Source organism: Zingiber officinale, chromosome 1A (genome assembly GCF_018446385.1).
Source record: "Zingiber officinale cultivar Zhangliang chromosome 1A, Zo_v1.1, whole genome shotgun sequence".
Taxonomy (NCBI): domain Eukaryota; kingdom Viridiplantae; phylum Streptophyta; class Magnoliopsida; order Zingiberales; family Zingiberaceae; genus Zingiber; species Zingiber officinale.
The window spans coordinates 186,864,572-186,891,633 of record NC_055987.1 but is presented as its reverse complement, the minus strand read 5'-3'; the positions used below and the strand labels follow the sequence as shown (position 1 = coordinate 186,891,633).

General features: G+C 38.9%; 2 protein-coding genes across 2 annotated transcripts; both read right to left on the bottom strand.

The window, feature by feature from the left end:
- Window positions 1-6,930: 6,930 nt before the first annotated feature.
- Window positions 6,931-7,384, bottom strand: LOC122013433. The gene has a single exon (XM_042569718.1). It carries the CDS (start codon window positions 7,382-7,384, stop codon window positions 7,037-7,039), a length of 348 nt encoding a protein of 115 aa, XP_042425652.1. The 3' UTR covers window positions 6,931-7,036.
- Window positions 6,931-8,750, bottom strand: LOC122013423 (non-specific lipid transfer protein GPI-anchored 5-like). Its single transcript, XM_042569705.1, has 3 exons — window positions 8,378-8,750; window positions 8,210-8,287; window positions 6,931-8,114 (listed from the first exon to the last, which is right to left on the bottom strand). The coding sequence occupies exons 1-3, from the start codon at window positions 8,709-8,711 to the stop codon at window positions 7,999-8,001; spliced, it is 528 nt and encodes a 175-aa protein (XP_042425639.1). The 5' UTR covers window positions 8,712-8,750; the 3' UTR covers window positions 6,931-7,998.
- Window positions 8,751-27,062: the final 18,312 nt, after the last annotated feature.

Here is a 27,062-nt window from a genome sequence, read left to right as displayed (position 1 = left end):
TTTCTTCTTGTCGACTTGGGCTTTTCTTCCTTCCAATTTGGGCATTCGTTTTTGAAATGTCCCTTCTTGTTGCATCCGTAACAAATTATTTCTGATTTGTTTTGCATTTGGTTGATTGGTATCCTTTTGATGCTTCTTTTGAATTTATTCTTTGTTAGCAATCTCCGGATCATGTTGACCAATTCTTCTTCATTTGTTGAATTAGAGTCTGACTCACTTTTTGATTTGATCTTTGTTCTTGATTTGGTTTCCTTCCTTGGACCTACATACAAAGCGACTCCTTTCTCGACTTGGCTCAAGTTGGATTGTTCATGTAATTCTAATTCGCAAAATAACTCATCTAGTTTAAGAATTGAAAGATTCTTAGAAACTTTGTAAGCATCTACTATTGATGCTCATAAAGCATTCCGCGGAAAAGCATTTAGTGTGTACCTTATTATGTTACGATTCTTCATATTGTGTCCGATCAGATGGAGGTCGTTGAAGATGTCCTTTAGTTGAGTGTATAGTTGCGAAGCCGTCTCTCCAGGAAGCATTTTAATATTAAATAAATTATTTAAAAGTAAGTCTCTTTTATTTACCTTAAACTCATCGGTCCCTTCGTGTAGCTTTACCAGACAGTCCCATAGTTCTTTAGCATTGTCGTATGAACCAACATGGTTCAACTCCTCCATTGTGAGCCCGCACTGAATGGTGTTGATCGCCTTGTAGTTTAGTTGTACCTTCTTAATCATTGGGGGAATCCAGTCTTCTGGTTCTAGTGGCATTCCATCTTTCGTTGGAGGTGTATAGTCTTTCAGTATTATGAATTAACCAAAGCTCGATGTTGAACTTAAGATAGCACTCCATTTTGTTCTTCCAATAACTGAAGTTCTCCCCTTTGAATAGTGGAGGCTGGACGGTATTGTATCCTTCTTGGTAGAAGTTCATCATCCTTGTATCAAAAAAATAAGACAAGCAAATTTCCAAGACTCTCGTCTTGGGATTAGTAGTGCTGGAAAAAGAATTAAGAAAAAGAATAAGGAAAAAGAAAATTTTTTTAAAAGTGCTCGAAAAACGATTAAGTACTTTCAGAACTACAGGGCTCTGATATCAATTGTAAGATCGAAAGAGTGCAATAGAGGGAGGGTGAATATCGTGCTTTTAAAAACTTTTCTTTTAATCGTTTAAATCAAAGTTGTGCAGCGGAAAGTAAAGAACATGTTCGGTTACTTGGTTCGGAGCCTAAGTCAACTCCTACTCCAAGGCTCGCGATCCTTGATCGCACCGTTGGACAATCTACTAAAACTCTTTTCTCCGAAAATCTCAGAGAGAAGCAGATCGTACAATGAAATGAGTAAGATAGTAACAACCTACTATCTTACTTTAGATTAAGTACAAAACAAGCTAAATAAATATACCGATTACTTAGATATAAGATGCAGCTCAATCGGTACTTCTTGGATGGTACAGCAGCTTGCTTGACGGATGTGTAGAAGAGTAGTAGCATGAACAACAGCTTGCACTGAGATGAACTTCGAACATATCTTATTTTTCGTTACTCAGCCTCGGACCTCGAGCTCACTTTTATAAGAGTTGTCGACGTTCGGTCGACCATTCCCTAGGTTCGATCGACCAAACCAGCTCCCTTCCATCTTCGTTGAGATATGATGTTGATTCGATCTTCAACATTTAATGACATTAAAGTGTTCGGTCGACTGATCCCCTTGTTGGGTCGACCGAACAAAGATCCTTCCCTGTTCACCGAGATCTAGAATTAATGCGCCATTAAGTGATGATTGTTCGATCGACCGATCCCCTGGTTCGGTCGACCGATCAATCACTCTTCCTTCTTTGCTTCTACTCGATCTGAACTGTGTTGAGTCATCAGGGTTCGGTCGACCGATCCTATGGTTTGGTCGACATATCAAACCTTGCTCTGTTTTGGTCTGAACTTGTGTCTACTCTAAGTTAGCCTTGTTCGGTCGACCGATCCTTCTATTCGGTCGACCGATCATGCTGAACCTACAAAACAGTGTTAGACGGTATACTCCTGCAAAAAAATATTAGCACAGTAATAATATATATGATGCATGAATAGTATTAGATAGTAGAATTATCTTGATCTCAACTTGGAAACCTTCCCAGTTTCTTCAGTTGGATCAACGATCTTAGGTTGTTCCCTTCAGGAACACGACCTCACCGTCGCTCCTCCAGTTGTTTACCTCAACTTACCTACCAAACTTTGATCCTCCAGATTTATTTGGACTTTTCACTTCGCCTTGATCGGCTCGCCAGGACTTTCTCTCGATCTCCGGTCCTCCAAACCTCTCGATCTCATTGCCAAGTGTCGGGTCCTCTTGACCCACTTGGTCTTTCCACCTGGGTTCCACGATTGGCTAAGACTTCTCCTGCCTAGCCTCCAACTAGGTCTTTCCTGGTTGAGTAAACAACCTGCATACTTAGTCAACTTGTTAGATCACAACAAGACTTAACTTGAATCTTTGACAACATCAAAACTTAAGTTTGATTCTAGTGCAACCTACACCAACACTCTCGACCATGTACCTCACGATCTTTAAGATTTTGCATCGGCCCCCAGGGCGTAGCGCAGACGGTGGACGCATAGTATCTCTGGCGTAATGACCAGGGGTCGATTCTCAAGAACTGACGACCTGGGGTTTACCCCGCCATGCGCCTATGGCCTGTGTACCTTCATGAACCTCCCTCTATATCCGTGGGGGCGGTACTAGGGGGGCCGCTAAGGTAGCGGATCTACCTTTTTTAAGATTTTACATCGCCACCGCTATACGTTGGGTTAAATTTGTGACTTACCTCTGTAAATCCTCAATTTTCACATGCTGGGTTAAATTTGTGACTTACCTCTGTAAATCCTCAATTTTCACATGCTGGGTTAAATCTGCAACTTGCCTCTGTAAATCCTCAATCACGTCTTGGGTGTTACGACCATGGTGCAAGACTTCCTCAACTAGAACTTGCCTAGCATGACCATGATTACTACCACGACGGTCTTGCATTGAATCTGATGCTCGACTTTCTCAATTGGATACTGCCAGCTCTGATATTAATTGACGTCGGGTAGGGTAGTAATTATCTTGCGGGTTGATGAAAAGGGAGTTTGAGGATAATGCAAGAAGAGGTAACCTCTGTCTTCTAAATTTTTTCAAAAAAAAATATTATTTAACAACCGAGGGTTATCCCTCAAACAACTAAACAAATACTTATATAGACTACAACCCTAAGACATAAAGAAAGAAAAGAACTTTTAAATTATAGACCTCAATTCCTAACTTATAAATAAAAGAATGAGATCCTAATGGAAAAAATAAATTTCTTAACCGACTCACAATTCTAAAAATTTTAAATAGATTCAAAATTCAAAAAATACCTTAAATATTTAAAAAATTATCAAAAATAATAATAAAAATTTTTAGATCCTCCTACATCAATATTTTAATAGCACTTGATATAAATACATACGGTAATTTACCAAAAGGTATACTTAGATTTTTGAATTTACTAAAAGACGTACGCTACTTTAGTATTTACCAAAGGGAGCACTTTTTTATAGTGCTCTTCCCATTCTATCCTCTTGACAAATTTGAGTGTTTTTCAATTTTCTTTTTCTCTTCCATTTCTCTCTTTCTTCTCTTTTCTCCTATGCATGCAACATCTCTTATCTTTCCTCTCCTATTTTCTCTTTCCTCTTTTTTGCATGCATGATAACGTGAGCTTAAAAAACCTCTTTAAAAGCTAATTTTTTAGTCGATTCTTCTAAAAATATTTTAACACTCCTGAGAAGTCAAAATAAACATTGGATAGCACTGTTTGACTCCTTGCAGTCTCAGAAATCTATAGGATCTAAAATGGATCCAATTGGACCTATGTAGGCTCATTAGTGGGTTTTAGTCAAAATCCACTGATAGACCTAAACATGTCTGATTGGACTCATTTCAGATCCTATGGATTTCTGAGGTTGTAAGGAGTTAAACGGTGTTATCAATTGCTTATTTTGGCTTCTCAGTAGTATTAAAATATTTTTAGAAGAATCAGCTAAAAAATCCCATATCATGCCCACACTGCGCCTAATATAGAATTATATCAGGTCCAATGTGGACTTGATATAGAATCATATCAGGCCCATGTTGGGCCTAATATAGAATCATATCAGGTCTATTGTGGACCTGATATGATTCTATATCAGGCCCACATTGGAATTTTTTTGGTTGATTGTTCCATTAATATTTAACACCTTTCGAGAAGCCGAAACAAGTAATGGATAACACCTTTTGACTCCTTGCAACCTCAGAAATCTACAAGATCTGAAATGGGTCCAATCAGACCTATTTAGGTCCATCATTGGGTTTCTGTCCGATTGGACCAATTTTATGTCAAAATCCATTGATGAAACTAGAAATGTCTGATTTGACACATTACTATTTTTGTCATTCCTAGTGGTCGTTCAAAAGTTTAAAAAAATAAATTCTTTTTTTTTTTAATTTTTTTTTCTCAAACCTATTATGGGAGATTAAGTCCGCATTGGACCTGATATCTCCCCATATCAGGCCTAATAAAAAGGGGGGGGGAAAAAATAGAGTGACACAGTGAGGGTGGAGAAGAGAGGGAGAAGCAAGCACAGGTCCAAGCAAAGGAGGAAGAAAAGAGGAAAATTAATTAATAAAATAGGGTAAATGATATCTATCTCTTTTAGTAGTATTTGGGCATTTTCCTTCCGTTTGAAATCGTCATTTTAATGTCCAATCCTTAATTAATTTAAATTGGGACACGATACTTAAACTTAGAAAACAATCTTTAAATCTCGAAGGGTCTGATTTATTTTATTGGATTTGATCTCCTGTAACAAGTTTAAGAAAAAAATTAAAAAAAATTTTAAAAAAAAAGAATTTATTTTTTTTCAAAACTTTTGAACTATCACTAGAAATGCAGAAAATAGTAATGGGTCCAATCAAACCTTTCTAACTCCATTAGTGGGTTTGGTCATAAAATTAGTCTAATCGGATCGAAACCTACTGATGGACCTAGATAGGTCAGATTTGACCCATTTTCAGATCTTGTAGATTTCTAAAGTTGTAAGGAGTCAAAACGTGTTATCCATTACTTGTTTCGACTTCTCAAAAGTTGTTAAATATTAATGGAACAATCAACAAAAAAATCTCAATATGGGCCTAATACAAAATCATATCAAGTCCACATTGAGCCTGATATGATTCTATATCAGGTTCAATATGAGACCCACGTTGGGTCTGATATAATTTCATATCAGGTCCAACATGGGCAATGAGATTTTTTAGCTGATTCTTCTAGAAATATTTTAACATCATTGAGAAGCCAAAATAAGCAATAGATAGTTATTTGACTCCTTGCAGTCTCAGAAATCCATATAACCTGAAATGAGTCCAATCGGACATATCTAAGTCCATTAGTGGATTTTGATCGAAATTCACTAATAGACCTCTGCACAGGTAAGATTAGACTCATTTCATATCCTATGGATTTCTAAGACTCAAAAGAGTCATATGGTGCTATTCATTGCTTATTTTGACTTCTCAAGAGCATTAAAATATTTTTAAAAGAATCAGCTAAAGCATTGGCTTCTCAAGAGGCTTTTTAAATTCACGTTATCATGCAAAAGAGAAGAAAGAGAAAATAAAAGAGGAAAGAGAAAAGACATTGTATGCATAGGAGGAAAAAGAAGAGAGAAAAATAAAAAATAATCAAATTTGTCAAGAACATAAAATGGAAAGAGCATTATAAAAAAAAAATACTTTCTTTAGTAAATATCAAAGTAGTATGTCTTTTAATAAATTCGAAAATCATGCCTTCTAATAAATTACTAAGATACATATGCAATGTCATGGCAGGCATAATTAAAAAACCAAATAGACGGTTTTTAGAAAGAACATGCTCCCTTTCTTACAAACAGCAAAAATTTAGTTCGGTAAGATCTTGTTTTATTTATTTTTTCAGAGAAAAAAACATTCAAAAACATAAAGTTGGTATGTGTGGGATAGTGCCACAATTATCATGGTGTGGCAGCAGGGCGAGGGGCTACTCCTCAATCACTGTTTTTTTTAATAATATAATTCAGGTTCCATATTGAGTCCGACTAATTTGGAGGTAAACGTTCTTGATTTGGTGTAGTGATAAAGCATTTAGGTGTATATCCATGATCTAAATATTTTCAGAGTTTCCCTTGATTCTTCCCACTGGACCTTGTCTAACTACATAATGATATTTATTAATTGTGCATTCCAGTCTTAAAACACTATCTTAGGGCAACCTATTGTGGCCTGCTTCATTGCTGCAGACATGCAACTCTGATCGGTTCTGTTCTCTAAGGAAACTGCACCATGAGGCCCTCAGTTCTGTTCATCAGGTATGGCGTAAACTATTGAATTCATTGATTTGAACACTTTGTGTTTAGAAATAATCTTCTAAGATTTAGTAGAATACCAAGAAAAAGGTAATAAAATTCGTCATTCGAGAAAAGAGAATGGCGTGGCTGAAAACTATTATGGATCATTATAATCCAAAACAAGATACCTTCATAATCTCTTGATCTCGAAATATGCTTATCTTTCTTACATTGTTCATTGTGAAAGAGATCGATAAATTCATTTTTTGCTATTGTGTTTCACAAAACTTTTGTTACGAGTTCTTGGATCAAATTTGTCACTAGCTCAATTGAAAAAGAAGCACACAATCTATTTCAGCTTCTTTGAACCTGCGTTTTCTTTCGATCCAACATGTATATTTTGTGAATTGTTTGACCTGATTTCTCCCTTTTATTTCGAAAAAAAAACAAACATAAAACTGATTTTCGAACCATCAAGATGACTCACAAGTGAGATCCTTTGTGTGGTCTCACTTGTTTCCACTAAATGCCACAATAATGTATGAATCGAAACCTAGCTACAAAATAACAATTTCAACAGATTTTAATTTCCTAGTGATCAAATGCTTTGCACATTACAACAAGCAACGCATGCAGTGGTAGAGAAAAACAGATTCCCAACTAGACATTTTTCTCGGCGGCCGTTGCTTTCGACAAGCTTCCAGACCTCCTCCTCAGCATCTGCTTCATGCCGTCGGCGACGCGGACGGCCGGGTTGGAGTTGTGCCTCCTGCAGAAGGCTATGTGAGCCTTCACGGCCTCCTCATGGCTCTTCCTCTCCCCCTTGCCGAACTCATATCTCACGGCTTCCGAGCAGAGGCCGCAGAGCCACTTACCGCCGAAGTCTGCCTTCACACTGCTTATGTAGTCGCAGGTGCAGTCTTCTTCCAGCCCACAGCACTCGCACCTGACTGACTCAACCTCCATCCTCAGGCTCGGATTTGTAGGAATAGATGCTGATGAAGGCATTATATATGTAGGACTTTGTGCCCTCCATTTTGCAAAGTGGGACACGGGACAAGGTCAGTTGGAGGGCCTCATGGTTGGCCATCGCCCTGCATTAAGGGGAGGATTAAGTGGGATAGGGCAGAGGGTGGGGGCTGGAAATGGATTCTCTAGGTTTTTGTTTTCTTGTTTTGGTGATTTGACGTTATTGTGTTAGTTACATGCTGTGCGATTGACAGTTTCCTCTGGTTTGATAATATCTTCTGAGGGACAAGTCCATGTGAAGTCACCGGGCACCAAGAATTGTTTCCTCTCATACTGCGTGCCATATGCAGTGGGTATACTATGTATAGCATCTCATCATGCACCGGATTGTTTGGGCTGATTGGCAAGCGTCGTCTCCATCTGCATTGATTGCCAATCGTTTCCTAACGAATCAGTGTGTCAATCAATCAGTAGTTGATTTTAGTGATCAGATGAGATTGCAAATTGTCGTCTGGCTTGCGGCCAAAGGGAGAAGAGATGGTCTGACAACCCGTTTGAATATGAAAGATAATTCAAATCATATATATATATCGAGCACAAGGAAGGGTAAACAAAATAACTCATAATTCAACTGCAGTGGACTGACTCTGAGTTTACTGAAGGAGACACGTGAAAACAGCGAGGAAGAGGACTGAAACAAACAGAGGACCAGTAGGCTTGTAAGAAACAGCTTTTGAGGTCGTCACCGGAGTTGCCTTCGATCCACCTCCTTCATCATTTAAAAAACAACATTTCCAATTTTTTTTATATGAATTTCTAAAACAGGGCGCAGATTAAGTATAGAAGGGGGCATTCATTAAGCACCTGCCGCCGGAGGTGATGGTGTCGAGGAGGGAGTCTCCGGCGCAGTTTTGGCGGGTGCCGCCGATGATCCTGCTCCATCTGTAATAAACACGCGCGCAACAAGCAATGGTTAACTCCGGGCTGCACATACCGCACTTTCGTAGGCTGCGAGTGAAACAGAGCACTCACCGTTGCACTCGCTCGCTGGCGGAGTTTGGACGCCGCATGCGCCGGGCATCGCCAAGGCCCGGGTCTGGTTCACGGTGACGCCGAGCGAGGAGGCGCCGCCGTCGAGCACCGAGCAGAGGCACGCCGGCTGGGACTGCACGACTCTGGCCAGCTGCGAGCAGCAAGAGGAGGAGGGCGTGGAGGCGTTGCCGCTGATGTAGTTGAGACAAGGCGCCAGGCTGATGATCACGCTGGTGCAACTGGATTGCGCGGAAGCCATCCCCAAGAGCATGCACATCGCGGCCGCCATTGCGAGGCAGCTGCCGGAAAACGACGCCGTCTTTTGGTCCGCCATGTCTATCTTCGTCGTCGTCGGAGTTCGATGGATGCGAGAGCGCATAAATAGTGTTGGTGACAATTATTTGGTGGCCAACTCTTACTATTGTATGTGTTTGGACCGTTGACCGTTGAGGATGTGGGACGTGAGTCGATGAAATTTGATGTTTGGGCCGTTAGAAAGTTCGGTATAGTCTGATGTGGTGCGTGTTATATGTGTAGGTCAGCTAACTCTTCTACTTTGATTATCTAATCAATTGATTGACCACAGGGTGATTTCATTTCTCAATTGATATTTGATTTAGGTTTCATCCATTAGTTGCCCTCGAAGGTGAAGGTGAGCTATAGGTGGACGGATTGGTACAGTAAGTTTATCAGATTGTGCAATTCAAATGAGCTGATCGGTTTAGTTAGTTGAGTGAGCTAATTGGTTCGAGTGAGCCAATAACTAAAAGCAATTTAGATTTAGTGAGACCGTGTGCATTGGAGTCCAAAGGGGTGAATTGGTTCAATAGTTTTATCAGATTGTGCAATTCAATTTAGATATCCTAATTAAGTTAGTTGAGTGAGCCAATAGGTTCAACTGAGCCAATAAATATAGTCAATTTAGCTTTAGTGAGACACCGTGTATGAATAAAAGCCGGAGTTCAATTTGGAGTTTTGTGGTGGTCAACTCTTCCCATCATCGATGTTTACGAGGGAGGAGCCACGTTTTGCCCTACCCGGCTTTAGCCCAGGGCAGATGATGTTGAGGAGGAGCTCGAGTTCGGATTTGCTACAGGAGAAAGAAAGAATGTAGGAGAGAAAGAGGAAGCTTATTCCGGCCTTTTTTTCGATTAGTCTGCTCGATCCGGATCGATCGAGGGCTATAAAATTTCTGATTCTGTCATTGGTCGTGCTTGAACTATCTGTAAATTTAAGAGACATCATTAAATCTAAAGAACAACATTTGAGCCCCGAGTGATGATGTAGATAGGGGCAGTCAAATCGAGCAACATATTTATTGTTGGATATTGGGACTTTAAATGGACCAAAATGATTTAGAGGAAGGAAGTCATCAATTGTTGAAAGTCGTAATTGACTTCAAAATTAAAATCTACGATTCGCGTAGATAGATTTAGAATATTAATTTGCTCAAAACCGATTAAGGGTGAATGAGAAATTAATGTTTAAAGTCAGCCCAAAATAACATTTATTATTCATTAATAAAGTACATGGGAGAATAGTCCCATATCGGAAATTCTCGATGTGTATTTTCTACTTATTAATGAAGATGTGTTAATGGAATTAACACAAAAATAAAAGGACAGGTTACCCCTTAGCCCAGGGCGAGCAGTTGCTCGCACCTGTGAGCCCGCCACCCGCCACGTGCACACGTGCGCAATGGGCGCAATGGGCGCTTTGTGGCACTCGGGTGACGTGTCAGGCTGGTACCTGACGTGGCAACACCTACGCACGTGCGCAATGGGCGCTTTGTGGCACTCGGGTGACGTGTCAGGCTGGTACCTGACGTGGCAGCACCTATGCGGCATCCTCGTGGGCAAAGGGAGATGACTGGACAGTTGACTTAGGGAATGGATGGCTACCGTTGATCAACGTTGATCAAATAGGTATGATGGATTGCTTGTGATGCGATCTAGAGCGTTGGATCGCAAAGAGTAACGATCTGACGGCTTGGGATGAGACTTGATCTGAAGCATCGAATCAATGGATCCAGATCCGATGGCCGATGACAATAGGCGGGATTTGAGGGTCACAACTCCTCAGATCTGATGGATGAGATTGAAGTGGGCTTGGTGAAGGGTTACAACCCTTCAGAATGGATGATCTAGATCGATCCAGCCCAAGGAGCACATCCACTCACCCAAAGGACAATCAACCTCTTCTTTCAGTATAAATAGAACCCTCCAGATGATGGAAAATTCACTTAATCTCTCAATCCTCTCTTCTCTTCCTCAAGCATTCATCTCATCTTGTGAATTCAAGAGTCCAAGAAGTCTACTAAAAGGTTCGCTGGTCTCGGAAGTCGGAGTACTACGATTCCGAGACGTTCGTCGTCGTTGTATCTTGGGAACGAATTGTAACAATCCCTTAAGCACCGTAGCGGAGCAATATCGTTTACGGAGATAGTGTCGAACACTAGCCTCGACGATCAGTTTGCATACTCCAGAAGCTACCCGGGGAATAACAGTCGTAAACGATATTCCGTGCAAACTGATATGGATACCAACGACATTCCGACGGCCGTTCCGACCATCGTTCCGACTGCCATTCCGACAACCATTCCGCACGGAGAAAAGCCGGAGAAATTCACCGGAACCAACTTCAAAAGATGGCAGCAGAAGATGTTGTTTTATCTAACAACGCTAAACCTTGTACGATTTTTGCACGAAGACACGCCAGCCGCTACGGAAGGTAGTAAGGCGGCTAGCGATGCGTGGTCTCACGGAGATTTTCTGTGCCGCAATTATATACTCAACGCCTTGGACAACACGTTATATAACGTATATTGTTCTCTGGAGACGGCACAATCTTTGTGGGAATCCCTTGAGAAGAAATACAAGACCGAAAATGCTGGATTGAAGAAATTCATCGTCGGTCGGTTTTTGGATTTCAAGATGGTGGACTCAAAAAGCGTCTCATCTCAAGTCCAAGATATGCAATTAATACTGCATGATATGGACGCCGAAGGCATGAAGCTGAACGAGACATTCGCAGTTGCTGCGGTAATTGAGAAGCTCCCTCCGTCATGGAAGGATTTCAAGAATTACCTAAAGCACAAGCACAAGGAGATAGGGCTGCAAGACCTGATCCTGAGGCTACGAATAGAGGAGGATAATCGAAAGTTATCCGACTCCAGAGGAACCAAACGGACTATAGACGAAATGTCCAACCTGGTCGAGCCGAACGCCAAAAAGCCAAAGCAGTTCAAAAAGAAGGCTCAAGCAAAGAAGTTCAAAGGCTCCTGCTACAACTGTGGAAAGGCAGGACACCTATCCAAGGACTACAGACGCCCAAAGAAGCCAACTAAGGGGCCAAAGGATGTTGCGAATCATGTCGCAACCTCTCTTGAGGACTTGGATCTCACTGCGGTTGTATTTGAAGCCAACTTGGTGGATACCAACCCGAAGCAGTGGTTCATTGATACTGGAGCAACTCGTCATATCTATTCCGATAAAGCGATGTTCTCCAAGTATACTCCAATAAATGACAGGAAACTCTATATGGGTAATTCCACGACGTCGCCAATTGTTGGACTCGGAAAGGTTGTTCTGAAGATGACGTCCGGAAAGGAGCTAACATTCATTGATGTACTCCATGTTCCCGACATCAGTAAGAACCTAGTTTCTGGAGCGGCATTGGTCAAGGCCAGATTTAGGCTAGTGTTCCAGTCAGACAACTTTGTACTTACGAAGAATGGTGTCTTCGTAGGAAAGGGGTACCTAGAAAAGGGTATATTCAAAATGGTTGTAATGCTTGTACTCCGAAATTTTGATGGTAATAAAATAAATGCTTCCAGCTATGTTGTTGAGTGTTTTAATTTATGGCATGATCGACTCGGACATGTGAATAATAATACTCTCAAACGTCTCGTCAAATTAAATTTATTACCAAACGTCAATGTTGACGGAACACACAAATGTGAAGTGTGCGTGGAAGCGAAAATGACGAAACTACCTTTTCATTCGGTGGAAAGGACAACAACTCCTCTAGAGTTAATACATAGTGATCTATGTGACTTGAAATTTGTACAAACTAGAGGAGGTAAAAAATATTTTATTACTTTTATAGATGACTGCACAAAGTTCTGTTATGTCTTTCTTTTAAGAAGTAAAGACGAAGCCCTAGAGGCGTTCAGAACCTATAAAACAGAAGTTGAAAACCAACTTGACAAACGAATTAAAATAATTCGAAGCGATAGAGGTGGAGAATATGGTGCACCGTTTGATGAATTTTGTACAGAATCTGGCATTATCCATCAAACAACGGCGCCTTACTCACCTCAATCAAACGGTGTTTCCGAACGTAAAAATCGGACACTAAAAGAAATGATGAATGCCTTGTTGATAAATTCAGGCTTACCTCAAAACTTGTGGAGGGAAGCAATATTATCGGCAAATCACATTCTCAATAGAATCCCTCATAAGAAAAATGATAAAACTCCATATGAACTATGGAAAGGCCGCGAGCCATCGTACAAATACCTGAAAGTGTGGGGGTGCTTGGCAAAGGTTGAAGTACCTAAACCAAAGCAAGTAAAGATCGGACCTAAAACGTTCGATGCGATATTTGTCGGATATGCCCATAATAGTAGTGCATATCATTTCCTAGTTCACAAATCAGACATTCCTGATATACATGTGGGAACAACTATAGAATCTCGGAATGTGATATTCTTTGAAAACGTATTCCCAAATAAAAAGGGAAACGTTGAAAGTGATAACAACGAAAGTTCAAACAAAAATGACGTTACCGAACTTAGCTGTTATAAAAGGACTATTGACGATCAAAGTGAAGAGCCACGTCGTAGCAAACGGGCTAGAGTTGAGAAATCGTTCGGGCCAGATTTCATGACTTTCATGTCAGAAATGGAACCAAGAACATTAAGTGAAGCTCTCTCTAGACCCGATGCTCCAATGTGGAAAGAAGCTGTCAATAGTGAAATTGAGTCTATCTTGAATAATCATACTTGGGAATTAGTAGACCTTCCTTCTGGTAATAAACCATTAGGTTGTAAGTGGATACTAAAACGTAAGTGTAAAGCTGATGGATCAATTGACAAGTATAAGGCCAGACTTGTAGCCAAGGGGTACAAGCAAGAGGAAGGCCTTAATTACTTCGATACATACTCACCGGTGACAAGGATTATGTCCATACGAGTGCTAATAGCCATTGCAGCACTGTATGACCTTGAAATACATCAAATGGATGTTAAGACTGCGTTCTTAAATGGTGAGTTGAAAGAAGAAATTTATATGGAGCAACCCGAAGGGTTCATGGCTCCTGGAAATGAGAAAAAGGTGTGTCGACTTGTTAAGTCGTTGTACGGACTTAAGCAAGCGTCTAAACAATGGCACGAAAAATTTGACAAAGTAATGCTGTCAAATGAATTCAGAATAAATGAATGTGACAAATGCATTTATGTCAAAAACACACCTGAAGGCTATGTAATTGTCTGTCTATACGTAGACGACATGCTAATAATGGGCAGTAATCATGATATAATCATGACTACAAAGAAAATGTTGACCAGAAATTTTGATATGAAAGATATGGGTCAAGCAGATGTTATATTGGGAATTAAAATTCTCAGGACATCAGAAGGGATAGTTTTAACACAATCCTATTATGTAGAATCTGTATTGAAAAAATTCAATGCGTACGATCTCTCTACAGTGAAAACACCTATGGATCTAAGTCAACACTTAGCGAAAAACCATGGTGAGACCATATTGCAGTTGGAATATTCTCGGATAATAGGCAGTTTGATGTATCTCACAAACTGTACACGTCCGGATATTGCCTGTACGGTCAACAAACTGAGTCGTTTTACGAGTAATCCAAACGACACCCATTGGAAAGCATTGATGCGAGTTCTCAGATATTTGAAATATACTATGAACTATGGATTACATTATGGAAAATATCCCGCTGTGTTGGAAGGATATTGTGATGCTAATTGGATATCAAATACAAAAGACTCCAAATCCACTAGTGGATATGTATTCACGATCGGTGGGGGAGCAGTATCTTGGAAATCCACTAAGCAGACTTGCATTGCTCGGTCAACTATGGAATCCGAGTTTATAGCACTAGACAAAGCAGCTGAGGAAGCTGAATGGCTGCGGAATTTCTTGGAAGATATTCCTAGCTGGGTGAAACCTGTGCCTGCCGTACTAATCCACTGTGATAGTCAATCGGCGATTGGAAGGGCACAGAGTAATATGTATAATGAGAAGTCACGACATATACGTCATAGACATAATGCCATTAGGCAGTTGATCTCGAATGGAGTGATTGCAATCGACTATGTTAAGTCCAAAGATAATTTGGCAGATCCTCTAACGAAGGGATTGAGTCGAGATCAAGTATACTGCTCATCAAGAGGAATGGGATTAAAAAATCTACAACTAAAAACGACTGTAGCGGTAACCCAACCTTGTTGACTGGAGATCCCAAGATCTTGGTTCAATGGGACAACGAAGTTACAGAAGTTGTGGTCCAGCATATTAGATAGTTTATCTCTATCCCAATCCTAGGATGAATTTGTGCTATCCTACCTCATGTAGTGAGGTTAAGCTTATGCTTTTAGTGACTTCTATACCTGATAAGGTGGAGTATGGTAGGATACTCTTGATAGAAGTGTCACCTATGTGAGTGTGAAGACAGGCCGCTTCAATGAAACACTCATGAATCCAAGATGGTATCCATGGCCGAAACGGAACCAACCATGAGAACCTAAAGTAGGTGAGATAGATCTCTGTGTTGGTGTTATTGTCTCAGTATACACCAACAGCTGAGCAGTTCAAGACATCACGTTCACTGCGCAGCCTAGTATACTCGATAGCATTTCACTACGGAAGGTTCAAAGCCACAAGCTACCTCTCCCGATGCAGTGACTTATCGATTGAACTCTTGTAAAATGTCAACATGCATACACGCATTGCATTAATTTCCATTCATGTGGGGGATTGTTGGATATTGGGGCCTTAAATGGACCAAAACGATTTAGAGGAAGGAAGCCATCAATTGTTGAAAGTCGTAATTGACTTCAAAATTGAAATCTACGATTCGCGTAGATAGATTTAGACTATTAATTTGCTTAAAACCGATTAAGGGTGAATGAGAAATTAATGTTTAAAGTCAGCCCAAAATAACATTTATTATTCATTAATAAAGTGCATGGGAGAATAGTCCCATATCGGAAATTCTCGATGTGTATTCTCTACTTATTAATGAAGATGTGTTAATGGAGTTAACACAAAAATAAAAGGACAGGTTACCCCTTAGCCCAGGGCGAGCAGGTGCTCGCACCTGTGAGCCCGCCACCCGCCACGTGCGCACGTGCATAATGGGCGCTTTGTGGCACTCGGGTGACGTGTCAGGCTGGTACCTGACGTGGCAGCACCTATGCGGCATCCTCGTGGGCAAAGGGAGATGACTGGACAATTGACTTAGGGAATGGATGGCTACCGTTGATCAACGTTGATCAAATAGGTATGATGGATCGCTTGTGATGCGATCTAGAGCGTTGGATCGCAAAGAGTAACGATCTGACGGCTTGGGATGAGACTTGATCTGAAGCATCGAATCAATGGATCCAGATCCGATAGCCGATGACAATAGGCGGGATCTGAGGGCCACAACTCCTCAGATCTGATGGATGAGATTGAAGTGGGCTTGGTGAAGGGTTACAACCCTTCAGCCTTCAGAATGGATGATCTAGATCGATCCAGCCCAAGGAACACATCCACTCACCCAAAGGACAATCAACCTCTTCTTTCAGTATAAATAGAACCCTCCAGATGATGGAAAATTCACTCAATCTCTCAATCCTCTCTTCTCTTCCTCAAGCATTCATCTCATCTTGTGAATTCAAGAGTCCAAGAAGTCTACTAAAAGGTTCGCTGGTCTCGGAAGTCGGAGTGCTACGATTCCGAGACGTTCGTCGTCGTTGTATCTTGGGAACGAATTGCAACAATCCGTTAAGCACCGTAGCGGAGCAATATCGTTTACGGAGATAGTGTCGAACACTAGCCTCGACGATCAGTTTGCATACTCCAGAAGCTACCCGGGGAATAACATTTATACCGATCCGAATCGAATCGAAAAAAAAAATCTCCCGGATATAGGATCGGATGTAGTGTCTTAATATTACATTATCCGATGTAATAGGGTCGGATAATTTTTTATCTCAATAACCGAACCAACCCGATTCGCGATCACCCTTACTTGTAACAACTACTGTCGATAAGTTGCTATATGTTATAGTAACTACTGCGGATAAACTGCTACACGTTGTAGTAGCTACTGTCAATAAGTTGTTACACGTTGTAGCAGCTATTGACGATTAACTACTACAACGTGTAATAAGTAATGTCTATTATCATTTTAAAATATTTTATTTTTTTATTGTTTTATATTTATATTTTATATTTCATTGACTATAGGGTCGGATATCCAAATAACTGACAATCCGTCGGATATCTGATACATAATAATCGCTGGATATAAGGCTGGATGTAGGTCTTAATATTATACTATCTAATCTAGTAGGACCGGATAATTTTTTATCCTAATAATCGAAACAATCCGATTCACGACCATCTCTAGATGTAGATAATTTTTATTGGACCGATTGATCATCTAGAATTAATCGACGTAAACAAATAAATAAGATACCAGCTACAAATTAAAAATAATAATAATAATAATAATAATAATAATAAAACATGACATTTGAGCAGATGTGTAAGTTATATAATTAACTATTAGGTATAAGATTATGAAATCAAATGTAGAGTTGATATGTTGTGTGACTTTGCATCTATGCTTATGTGACTTTCTCTGTAGCAGTGTTCCGTCATTTTTTTAATTTATTTTTTCTATTGTAGCACTGTCTCATCGTAAATTAAAAAAAAAATCCTAAACCCTTCGTCTCTCTTTCCCTCTAAAAAATCCAAGCATTTCAAACCCTTCGTCTCCCCTTTCCTCTCAAAAACTCAAACGCTACGAACCCTTCTCCTTTGAGCCCCCTCGTGCTGTTTTTCACCATTTTTGCTGATTAACTCTCTCGGTGCCAACTCACCTCGCCTTGCCTGCCTGTGTTGTTCATCTGCATGTACATGCCCATATTTTACTATATATCTTTTAACTCTTTGCTTCTGCCTTGTCTTAGGGTTTAGGGTTTAACACGTTGTAACAACTATGATTTGGTAGTTGCTACAACATTCTTGTTCTTGGAAGTTTTGGTGTAATCATGTTGTAGCAGCTACAATTTTATAGTTGTTATAACGTTCTTGTTCTGGTCAGCATGTTGTAATAGCTATCAAATCATAGCTGCTACAACGTTCTGGTCTAACCACATCATAGCAGTTATTAAACCGTAACTGTTACAATGTGATAGGACCACAAACAAGAACGTTATAGCTACTACAATGTTCAGATTTTAAATTCTTTAAATTTAAATGCTTAATAATATCTTTAATTTATAAGAACTTGCACATTTCCGTGATTATTGTGACTTTAGTCGTATAATAAATGTGATGTAACTTTAGTTGTATAATATATGAGATATGTTATTGTTGAGTCACCTATTGTCATGTAATGTTTAAAGCAGATTGATAATCTAGAGCAAAACATCTACTTCTAGTGTACAAGTTTGAATTTTTATGTTACAATAAGACCTAGTTCAAAACTTTAGATAATTAATTGAAGAATTTGAAATTCCCTAGCAATGGAAAAAAATGACGGTGAGGGGCAGTTATACATCTCCCAAGTTACAGATGATCGAAAGCTAGAAATTGGGATGAAATTCTTATTACTAGAGGATGCATTTTCATTCTATAACCAGCATGTACGAGAAGCCGAATTTAATGCAAGGATAAACAGTAGCAAGAAAAATAAGAAGACAAATGAAGTTGTCTGAAAAATATTTGTATGCTTTAAAGAAGGTGTTGGCGTAGTGGGGCCGGCAAAAGGGACATGAATTGCCTGTCAAAATAAAATAAACACCTTTCTCGTTCTTTCAACTCTAATTAAAAGCAACTATAATAACAAGTGAAAATAACAACTTAAAAGATAAGGCACAAGATGTACTAGGTTACAACCTAGGTGGTTGTTAATCCAAGACCAATGAAAGCACTAAAAGAAAATCTCCTTCGTTGAAGGCGAAAAAATCTCTTACACTCGTTAAAACAAGAGTTGATTATTTATTTCCTAGGTTCAGGGGCCTTTTTATAGCCCATGGAAAATCTTATCCGTAACTTGAGGACACCTTTCATAGAGCTGGAAGGTGCCTCCAGCGAGACGCGAGTGGATAAAAATTTATCCACTACCAACGGCAAAATCTGCCTAGTCGAAGGCGCATTCGATGACTGGCTGAAGGTGCCTTCTGCCTAAAGGTTGTTGAGGCGCCTTCCACTCTTGTTTAAGGCACCTCCAGCAACTCCATAGCTCTATTTTAACTCTTCTGCTGCTCTGATCGCTTAGGTGATATCGGTCAACTGAAATAGGGTTCACCCGAACCCAATTTTTGCCCTTCTTCCTCGAGCAGGCTTTTGCTCTAGTTTCTCATCCATCGAACGTTGTGTACATCCTTCTCATCCACCGATGTACTTTTCCGCAGCACCTCGTCCCTTGGATGTACCGATGCCATCAGTTCCCTTTCCGAGTCATCCTTCTCACTAGCTGCGTCTTCCGCTCGACTTCTTGTGTTCCTAAGCTCCTGCACACTTAGACACAAGGATCAAAATATAACAGAACCTAACTTAACTTGGTTGATCACATCAAAACTACCACAGGGTCCAACAGAAGGTCATACAAATTATCAACGGAATAAAAAGGCAAAAGGGGATCAATGAAAAAAAGAACACTTGGTGAAGTAAGAACTGATTATATGTCAAAGATTTCAATTGTCAAGGAACAAACTGAACCTAATTGGGTTGTCACTAACTTCAAGCAAGAACTGGTTATATGTGTATTTGCTACACTCACATCGTAATGTTTCAGCAGCAAAGAAATCATTGACTCAATAGTTTCAAATGCCAATGTGTTAACTTTTCAACAAATGTGATTATTAGAGATAGAGTTTAGAGGACCTAAGCGGGTAGGTTGCACAAAAAGATATATTAGAAACTTTTTAGAGGTCATAGTGTGTTAACTCACAACTCTTTCAAAGGTGCATTTGTTATGCTCACATCGTAATATTTTGGTAGCAAAGAAAGCATTGATTTAACAATTTTTATAGGTCAATGTGTTAACTTGTTAACAAATGTGATTATTAAAGATAGAGTTTGGAGAGCCTAAGCAAGTAAGTTGCATATAAAGATATATTAGAAACTTTGAGAAAGAGCAAAGGGATCAACAAAAGGGTATCGATATAGAAACATTGATTGAGTTATTTGTATATGAGAAAGAGAAGAATTCAATTTTTTTCTTTGATTACGAGATTGATTTAGATAACATATTTAGTAGAAATTTTTGGATGGATCATATATCAAGGATGACTGATAGTGTATTTGGTGATGTAGTTGTATTTGATATGACATATAACACCAACAAATATGTATGGGTTAATTTTTGCATCATTTGTAGAAGTTAATCATCATGATGAGATAATTATTTTTTGTTGCGGAGCAGAGAGATAAAAGATAGATAATAGAATATAAGCATGTACATACAAATGAACAACTGCAGGCATGCAAGATGAGGTTAGGTGAGGCGAGTTGATCAGTAAGACGGTGAATGGCAGCATGAGGGAGCTCGAAGGAGGAGGGTTCGTAGTATTTGAGTTTTTTAGAGGGAAAGGGGAGACGAAGTTTTTGAAATGTTTGGGTTTTTTAGATGAAAAGGGGAGACGAAGGGCTTAGGGTTTTAAATTTTTGACGTGGTGGTGCTATAATAGAAAAATAAAAGGAAAAAGTGACGGGGGTACTCTTATAATGAAAGTGGCGCAACATATATATATATATAGACACATAGAGAATTGATATACTAAGCGACGCTTCGTGCGCGACCGTGAATGACATCCAACGTGGGTGATCTGATACGACCAAAATTTAATTTTTTTTTAATCTCTCTCTCTCATCTGTATGCAATAACTTTTTTTTCCTCTTAAATTAAAATAAAATTTTATCTTCCTTACCCTATTATTACATGCAACAATCATTGTGGTACTGATGTTACAATGCTATAATAGCTATTATGCAGTAGCTGTTACAACTTTTAGTAGTTACTATGCAGTAGCAGCTATAACTGTACAGTAGCTACTACAACTAAACAATAGCTGCTACAACTTGTAGCAGTTACTATGTAGTAATTGCTACAATTTGTAGTCGTTACTATACAGTAGCTGCTACAACTTGTAGCAGTTACTATACAGTAGTTGCTACAACGGTGCAGTATATAAGTACCCCGTGATAGTTTTGATGTGATCAACCAAATAAAGTTAGGTCATGTTGGTATTTAACCCCTGTGTCTAAGTGTGCAGGAACTTAGCAGCACAGGAAGTTGAGCGAAAGACGCAGCTAGCAAAAAGGATGGCACGGGAGAGAGTCGACGGGCTTAGTACGTCCGAGATACGAGATGCTGCGAAAGAGTACGCGGACGAACAAGAAAGAAGCGCGCGATGTTTTCGAGGGACGAGAAGCCGAAGCAAAAATTTACTGGAATGTCGGAAGTTGAGTTTGGATGAGCCCTATTTTAGATGGTTAAGATCACTCAGCGGAGCTGAAGCCTGAGCGGAAGACTCGAACCAAAGCAAGCGGAGCCGGAGCGAAATAACCCGAACCAAATAGTTAACATGTTGTTAACTTGGGTCTGGGTGCCCAGAGCAAGCTTTTATCCGGAACGTGACGTGGTGTATTCCGTTGCTACAGGCATAAAAGTTTATCCCCTTCCAAGTGTCTGGAACCCTTCCAGGCACCCTGACCATGGCTATAAATACAGGCTTAGTCCCAGAAGCGAAGACACAACACTTGTAATTCATTTCTTTTCAATCTTGTTCTGTAACTGAATGCTTTAATTACTGTAAAGAGGTTTCTCCGTCTGAAGGAGAATTTAGTGCGCTTTCATCTTCCTTGGATTAACAACCTCCCCGGTTGTAACCAAGTAAATCCATTGTGCCTCTTATTTCTAGTTTCTTGTTTTTTTATGTAAGTGTTAAGTTTAATTAAGTTGTAAAAGTTAGAGGAAGGTTCATTTTTGTTTGCAGGGCTATTCACCCTCCTTTAGCCGGCGCCAAGGGAACAACAAGTGGTATCATAGCGGATTCGCTTCAGAAGGAGTAAACTGACTTCGTGGTAAACGACAAAGCATAGTTTCATCTGTTGAGCGTCTTACTATCACAAGAAGTCAACCAAATCAGAGCCTACGAGTTAGCCAAGGAGCTCTGGGAGAAATTCCTAGAACTACACGAAGGGACCTCAGAGGCAAAACTAGCGAGACGGGACCTGCTCAAAAACCATATCAGCAACCTCCAGTTAGAAGAAGGCGGAACCATCATACACTTCCACTCAAGAATCAAGGAGCTCATTACCGGACTCACGAATCTTAGAGAAAAGGTAACCAACCGAGATTCGCTAAGGTACGCACTTAACGCATTTCCTAGGACTCCGGAATGGTTGTCCTTAGTAGATGCGTATTTCATCTCTAAGGATTTAGAAGTAAGTACTTTGGAAAAACTTTTTTTAACTTTTGAAATTCATGAGTCAAAAAGTGCAGGTCTAAAGAAGGAATCAAGGCAAAACATTACCTTAAAAGCTAAAACTGACGAACCAGATTCTGAGACATCACTTGACGATGATGAAATGGTGCTAATGGTAAGAAAATTTAAAAAAAATATTTAAATCTAATAAATTTAATCAAGTGCAAGGTACAAAAAGAAAAAAAGAAAGTAAGATGCTACCACTACAATGAAGAAGCGTATGTCAAAGATAATTGCCTAAAGTTGAAGAGCAAAGACAAGAACAAGGAAAAGAACAAGAAGCCAGCCCGACTCAAGTATAATCTAAAGACGACGTGTGATGACACATCATCCGAATCAGAGATAGAAGCCCTTACCGAACTTGCTCTAGTAGCAAATCACCAAGAAGACGAAGATGAAGCAAGCTCATCTGAAATGAGCATGAGAGCATCGATGAAGGGGGAGCTGTTGGATCGTAAAGTTTGCTAGAGAGGGAGGTGAATAGTTATTGTCGAAAATCATAAATTAAATCAAGTACGCAGCAAAAGAAAAAAATAGAAGCAACGCTAACAAACCAATTTTACTTGGTTTGGAGCCTTCGTCAACTCCTACTCCAAGGCCTGTACGTGAGAGTACTTTTGTTCGGCAATCACTAATAATTCGCAAAAAATATCACACAATTTAGTACAAGAACTATAAAAAAAATACCAACAACAAGAAAAATGAAATTGAGTTGCAGGTTATCGGAGGAGCTTCGTAGCATCACAGGAGCGTCTTTGGAGCATCGCGTAAGAGAGCACTCGTAGAAGAAGTTGTGTTTGGCTCTTGGTGGAAGACTGCTTATATAAACAATTCCGGGTGCTCGGACCTTGACATTAACCCATCCAATCAGCGCGCTTCATGCTGGTAACGAGATAACTTTTGGCATTCCGAGCGCTTGGACCCCCTTTTCCAGCAACTTTTTTTCCTGCAAGAAAAGGTTAATCTGAGACAATAAAAAATTATACTACCCTACAAAATAAAGTTAGCACAGTATAACAAATAGAGTAGTAATTAGATTCTGTCTCTTCGATACCAGAATCTAGTCAAGATCTCAACATAGATTTCCAAAATGGATCTAAATTGGATCGACGCCTACTGTTCCCTCAAACGGGGAGCGCAACCTCACCAAGTCACTTTCCTCTAGTGACTTACCTTAACTTACCACTTTGCCAGATATCCGGTCAGCCCATCGACTTGTCCAGACTTCGTACCAACTATACAGTCAGCCCGTTGACCTAGCTGAACTTCGTGCCAAATATCCGGTCAGCCCGTCGACCTATCTGGACTTCGTGCCAGCTATCCGGTCAGCCCGTCGACCTAGCTGGATTTCTTGCCAGATATCCGGTCAGCCCGTCGACCTAGCTCGATTTCCTGCCAGATATCCGGTCATCCCGTCGACCTATCTGGATTTCTCCTGCATACCTAGTTAACTTGTTAGATCACAATAAACCTAACTTAACTTACTTTGTCATTCATCAAAACCTGAGTTAGACCGTTAGTGCAACCTGCACCAACAGGAGCGACATCAGAAGAAAGCAGTACTTCAAGGGAAGCTTCAGATTGCGGGATCGACAAGGTAAGTCAGATATGAACTCTTCCTCCTAATAAGTTATTTCAATTCATAAAAAATATTATCGAAAAACTGTTATAAGTTAGAAAAAGAAAAGAAAGAGCTAAAATCAATCTTAGCTATATCTTATCGAATAGAAGATTTCAATAAAATAAAAATAGAAAATGAAAATTTTTAAAAAGAAATAGAAAATTTGAAAAGTCATGCATGCTCAACTTTTATTCGTTTTAATTTTAGAAATTATTCAGGATTAACTAGTATCTCAAAGACTATAAGGGTCAAATTAGAAAAATAACCCAGAAATATATTCCCCAAAATTTTTTGATTAACCCTGGAGGAAGGAACCTATTTTGGGTTCTAAAATCATACTTAGATTAATTATTATTTAGTTTTCAGATAGAAAGTTAAATATTTAATTTTTTAAAAGGCTTTTGTCTAGAAAGTACTTGTTGCTCCAATATCCAAGAAGGTCCAGTGTCTCGTCATAGCCTGGAAGCCAATTATTAAAATAAGTATTTAATTAACTAACTGATAATTAATTAGTTGTTATAAAAATACTTTTTCAAAAAAAATTTAAAAATTATTTAGAAGTTAATTTTTTCGAGAAAAATAACTTTATCTATAAAAATATTAAATTTTTCTTAATGTTAAATTTGTTTTTGATAATTTCAACTTTATATTATATGACTTATATATGTTAATTTTTTTAATTGATAAATCCAAACTTTAATTTTTCCTTAGACTTTTGTGTTAGATTTTCCAAGTAATGTCTTTAAAGATATCCTATTTTTATGTGATTAAAAGGGAGAGTAGTAAAGTTTACATTTAGGAGAGGGTAGTACAATTTTTATAATTTTATAATTTTTGTACTTGCAATTTTTTTTTTACTTTCAAAATTTGAACTGTTATTTTATAACTATTAAATTTGTGGTTTACCATAACTTAACTTGGGGTTTGCTCACATCAAAAAGTGGAAGATTGTAAGTACCCCCTGGTAATTTTGATGTGATCAACCAAGTAAAGTTAGGTTCTGTTGGTATTTAACTCCTGTGTCTAAGTGTGCAGAAACTTAGCAGCATAGGAAGTCGAGCGAAAGACACAGCTAGCGAGAATGATGGCACAGGAGAGAGCCGATGTGCTTGGTGCGTCCGAGGTACGAGGTGCTGTGGAAGAGTATGCGGGCGGACGAGAAGGAGGCACGCGACGTTTCCAAAAGACGAGAAGTCGAAGCGGAAGTTGGGTTTGGGTGAGACCTATTACGAATGATAGAGATCACCCAAGCGGAGCCGGAGCGGAAGACCCAGACCCAAGCAAGTGGAGCCGGAGCGGAAGATCTGGACCCAAACAAGTGGAGCCGAAGCGGAAGAACCCGGACTAAATAGTTAACATGATGTTAACTTGGGTATGGGTGCCCAGAGCAAGCTTTTATCCGGAACCCGATGTGGTGCATTCCGTTGCGATAAGGATAAAAGTTTATCCCCTCCCAAGTGTCTGGAATCCTTCTAGGCTCCCCAACCAGAATTATAAATACAACCTTGGTCCCAGAAGCGAAGACACAACACTTATAATTCATTTCTTTTCAATTTTGTTCTGTAATTGAATGCTTTAATTACTGTAAAGAGACTTCTCTGCTTGAAGAAGAGTTTAATGCGCTTTCATCTTTCTTGGATTAACAATCTCCCTGGTTGTAACCAAGTAAATGCATTGTACCTCTTATTTCTAGTTTTTTAGTTTTTTTATGCAAGTGTTAAGTTTAATTAAATTAACGGTAAATTAGAGAAAAATCTCCCATCACAATGTTAACTTTGCATGCAATCCCCATGTTCAAAAAACCTTTGTTTCCACTCCCTGCATGCAAAGTATTACTTGCTTCAACTCCCTCATGTAAATATTATTACCTAAATTGCCCCTCAGATTTTTTAGGTACAAAAAGTCTAAAATTGAATACAAAAAATCCAAAAACGAGTATAATTCCTCTTAAATTCAGCACTTTATATTAAAATCGAGTATATTTTCTATCAAAATTGTCATTCTTATTTTTTAGGTATAAAAAATCTAAAAACAAGTATAATTCCTGTTAAATTCAGCACTTTACACTAGAATCCAACACTCTATACTAGGATCGAGTATATTTTTTCTATCGAAATTAACCCTCATATTTTTCAATACAAATAGTCTAAAAATGAGTATAATTCCTATTAAATTTAGCACATTAAATTAAAATTGAGTATATTTTGAGATGAAAAAAGAATCATACTCAATTTGATAGAAAATATACTAGATTCTAAGTTAATATACTCAATTTAAGAGGATTTATACTGATTTTTAGACTTTTTGTACCTAAAAATATCATGGCCAATTAGGTAAATATGTTTGACTGGGGAGTGAAAACAAAGATTTTCATGGATGGGGACTGCATGCAAAAATTTATTTACCAATAGGGACTGCATGCAAAATTACCCTTTAATTAAGCTGTAAAAATTGGAGGAAGGTTCGTTTTTGTTTGCAGGGCTATTCACCCCTCTAGCCGATCGCCAAGGGACCAACATAGTAGTTGTTATAACAGTGTAGTAGTTGCTACACAATAACTACTACATGTTGTTACAGTTATAATACAATAGCTGCTATAACACAGTAGCTATACAATAATTGCTACACATAGTAGCTACTACAACGTGTAACATTTATTGTGTAGTAATTGCTACAATATTGTAGTAGGATGTTGTAGTAGCTACACTACTTTTAAAAATCAACACTACAATAATTATTGTATGCAATCATATGAGAGAGAAATGTTGTTTATTTTAATTTAAAAGGAAAGAAAGAAAAGTTATCGTATGCAAATAAGAGAGGGATTAAAAAAATTAGATTTTGACCGTGTCAAATATCCTATATCGAATTTTACTCATGGGTCATACACGAAACGTTGCTTAACATATCAATTCTATATACACATACCTATCGTGTGTATTTTTTTATATTTGATTTTTTTTTTCCGTTTGCCAATTATTATCTATCAGATCAATCTAGCTAAATCTGGGCCCACACATGAGACCCAGGCTCATTCAATAGTGTTCCTCGCATTTGGCCCATTGACTAGGTTTTAAATCGACGTGCAGATACATTTCACCCACTCAGATGGGATGGGCCTTACTCAATCTATCCCGATCTATAAATATTTGAGTTAATTTTGCGCTTAAATATTAAAAATATTTTCTAATTTGTTTTACTATTTTTTAAAAAGAAATTTCATCACCTGAGCCTACCAATGTAAAAAAAAATTAAAAATTAAAAATGTTATTATAAGTTATGCCTAACCCGATCTATAAAACATCGTGTCATATCCAATCCAA

Excerpts from the sequence above, each read along its gene's own strand:
- LOC122013433 (XM_042569718.1), bottom strand. The coding sequence starts at position 7,384 with ATGCCTTCATCAGCATCTATTCCTACAAATCCGAGCCTGAGGATGGAG.
- LOC122013423 (XM_042569705.1), bottom strand. The coding sequence starts at position 8,711 with ATGGCGGACCAAAAGACGGCGTCGTTTTCCGGCAGCTGCCTCGCAATG. Across the intron at positions 8,288-8,377 it reads GCCAGCGAGCGAGTGCAACG|ATGGAGCAGGATCATCGGCG; the intron begins GTGAGTGCTCTG and ends TGTTTATTACAG. Across the intron at positions 8,115-8,209 it reads ACCATCACCTCCGGCGGCAG|GAGGTGGATCGAAGGCAACT; the intron begins GTGCTTAATGAA and ends TAAATGATGAAG.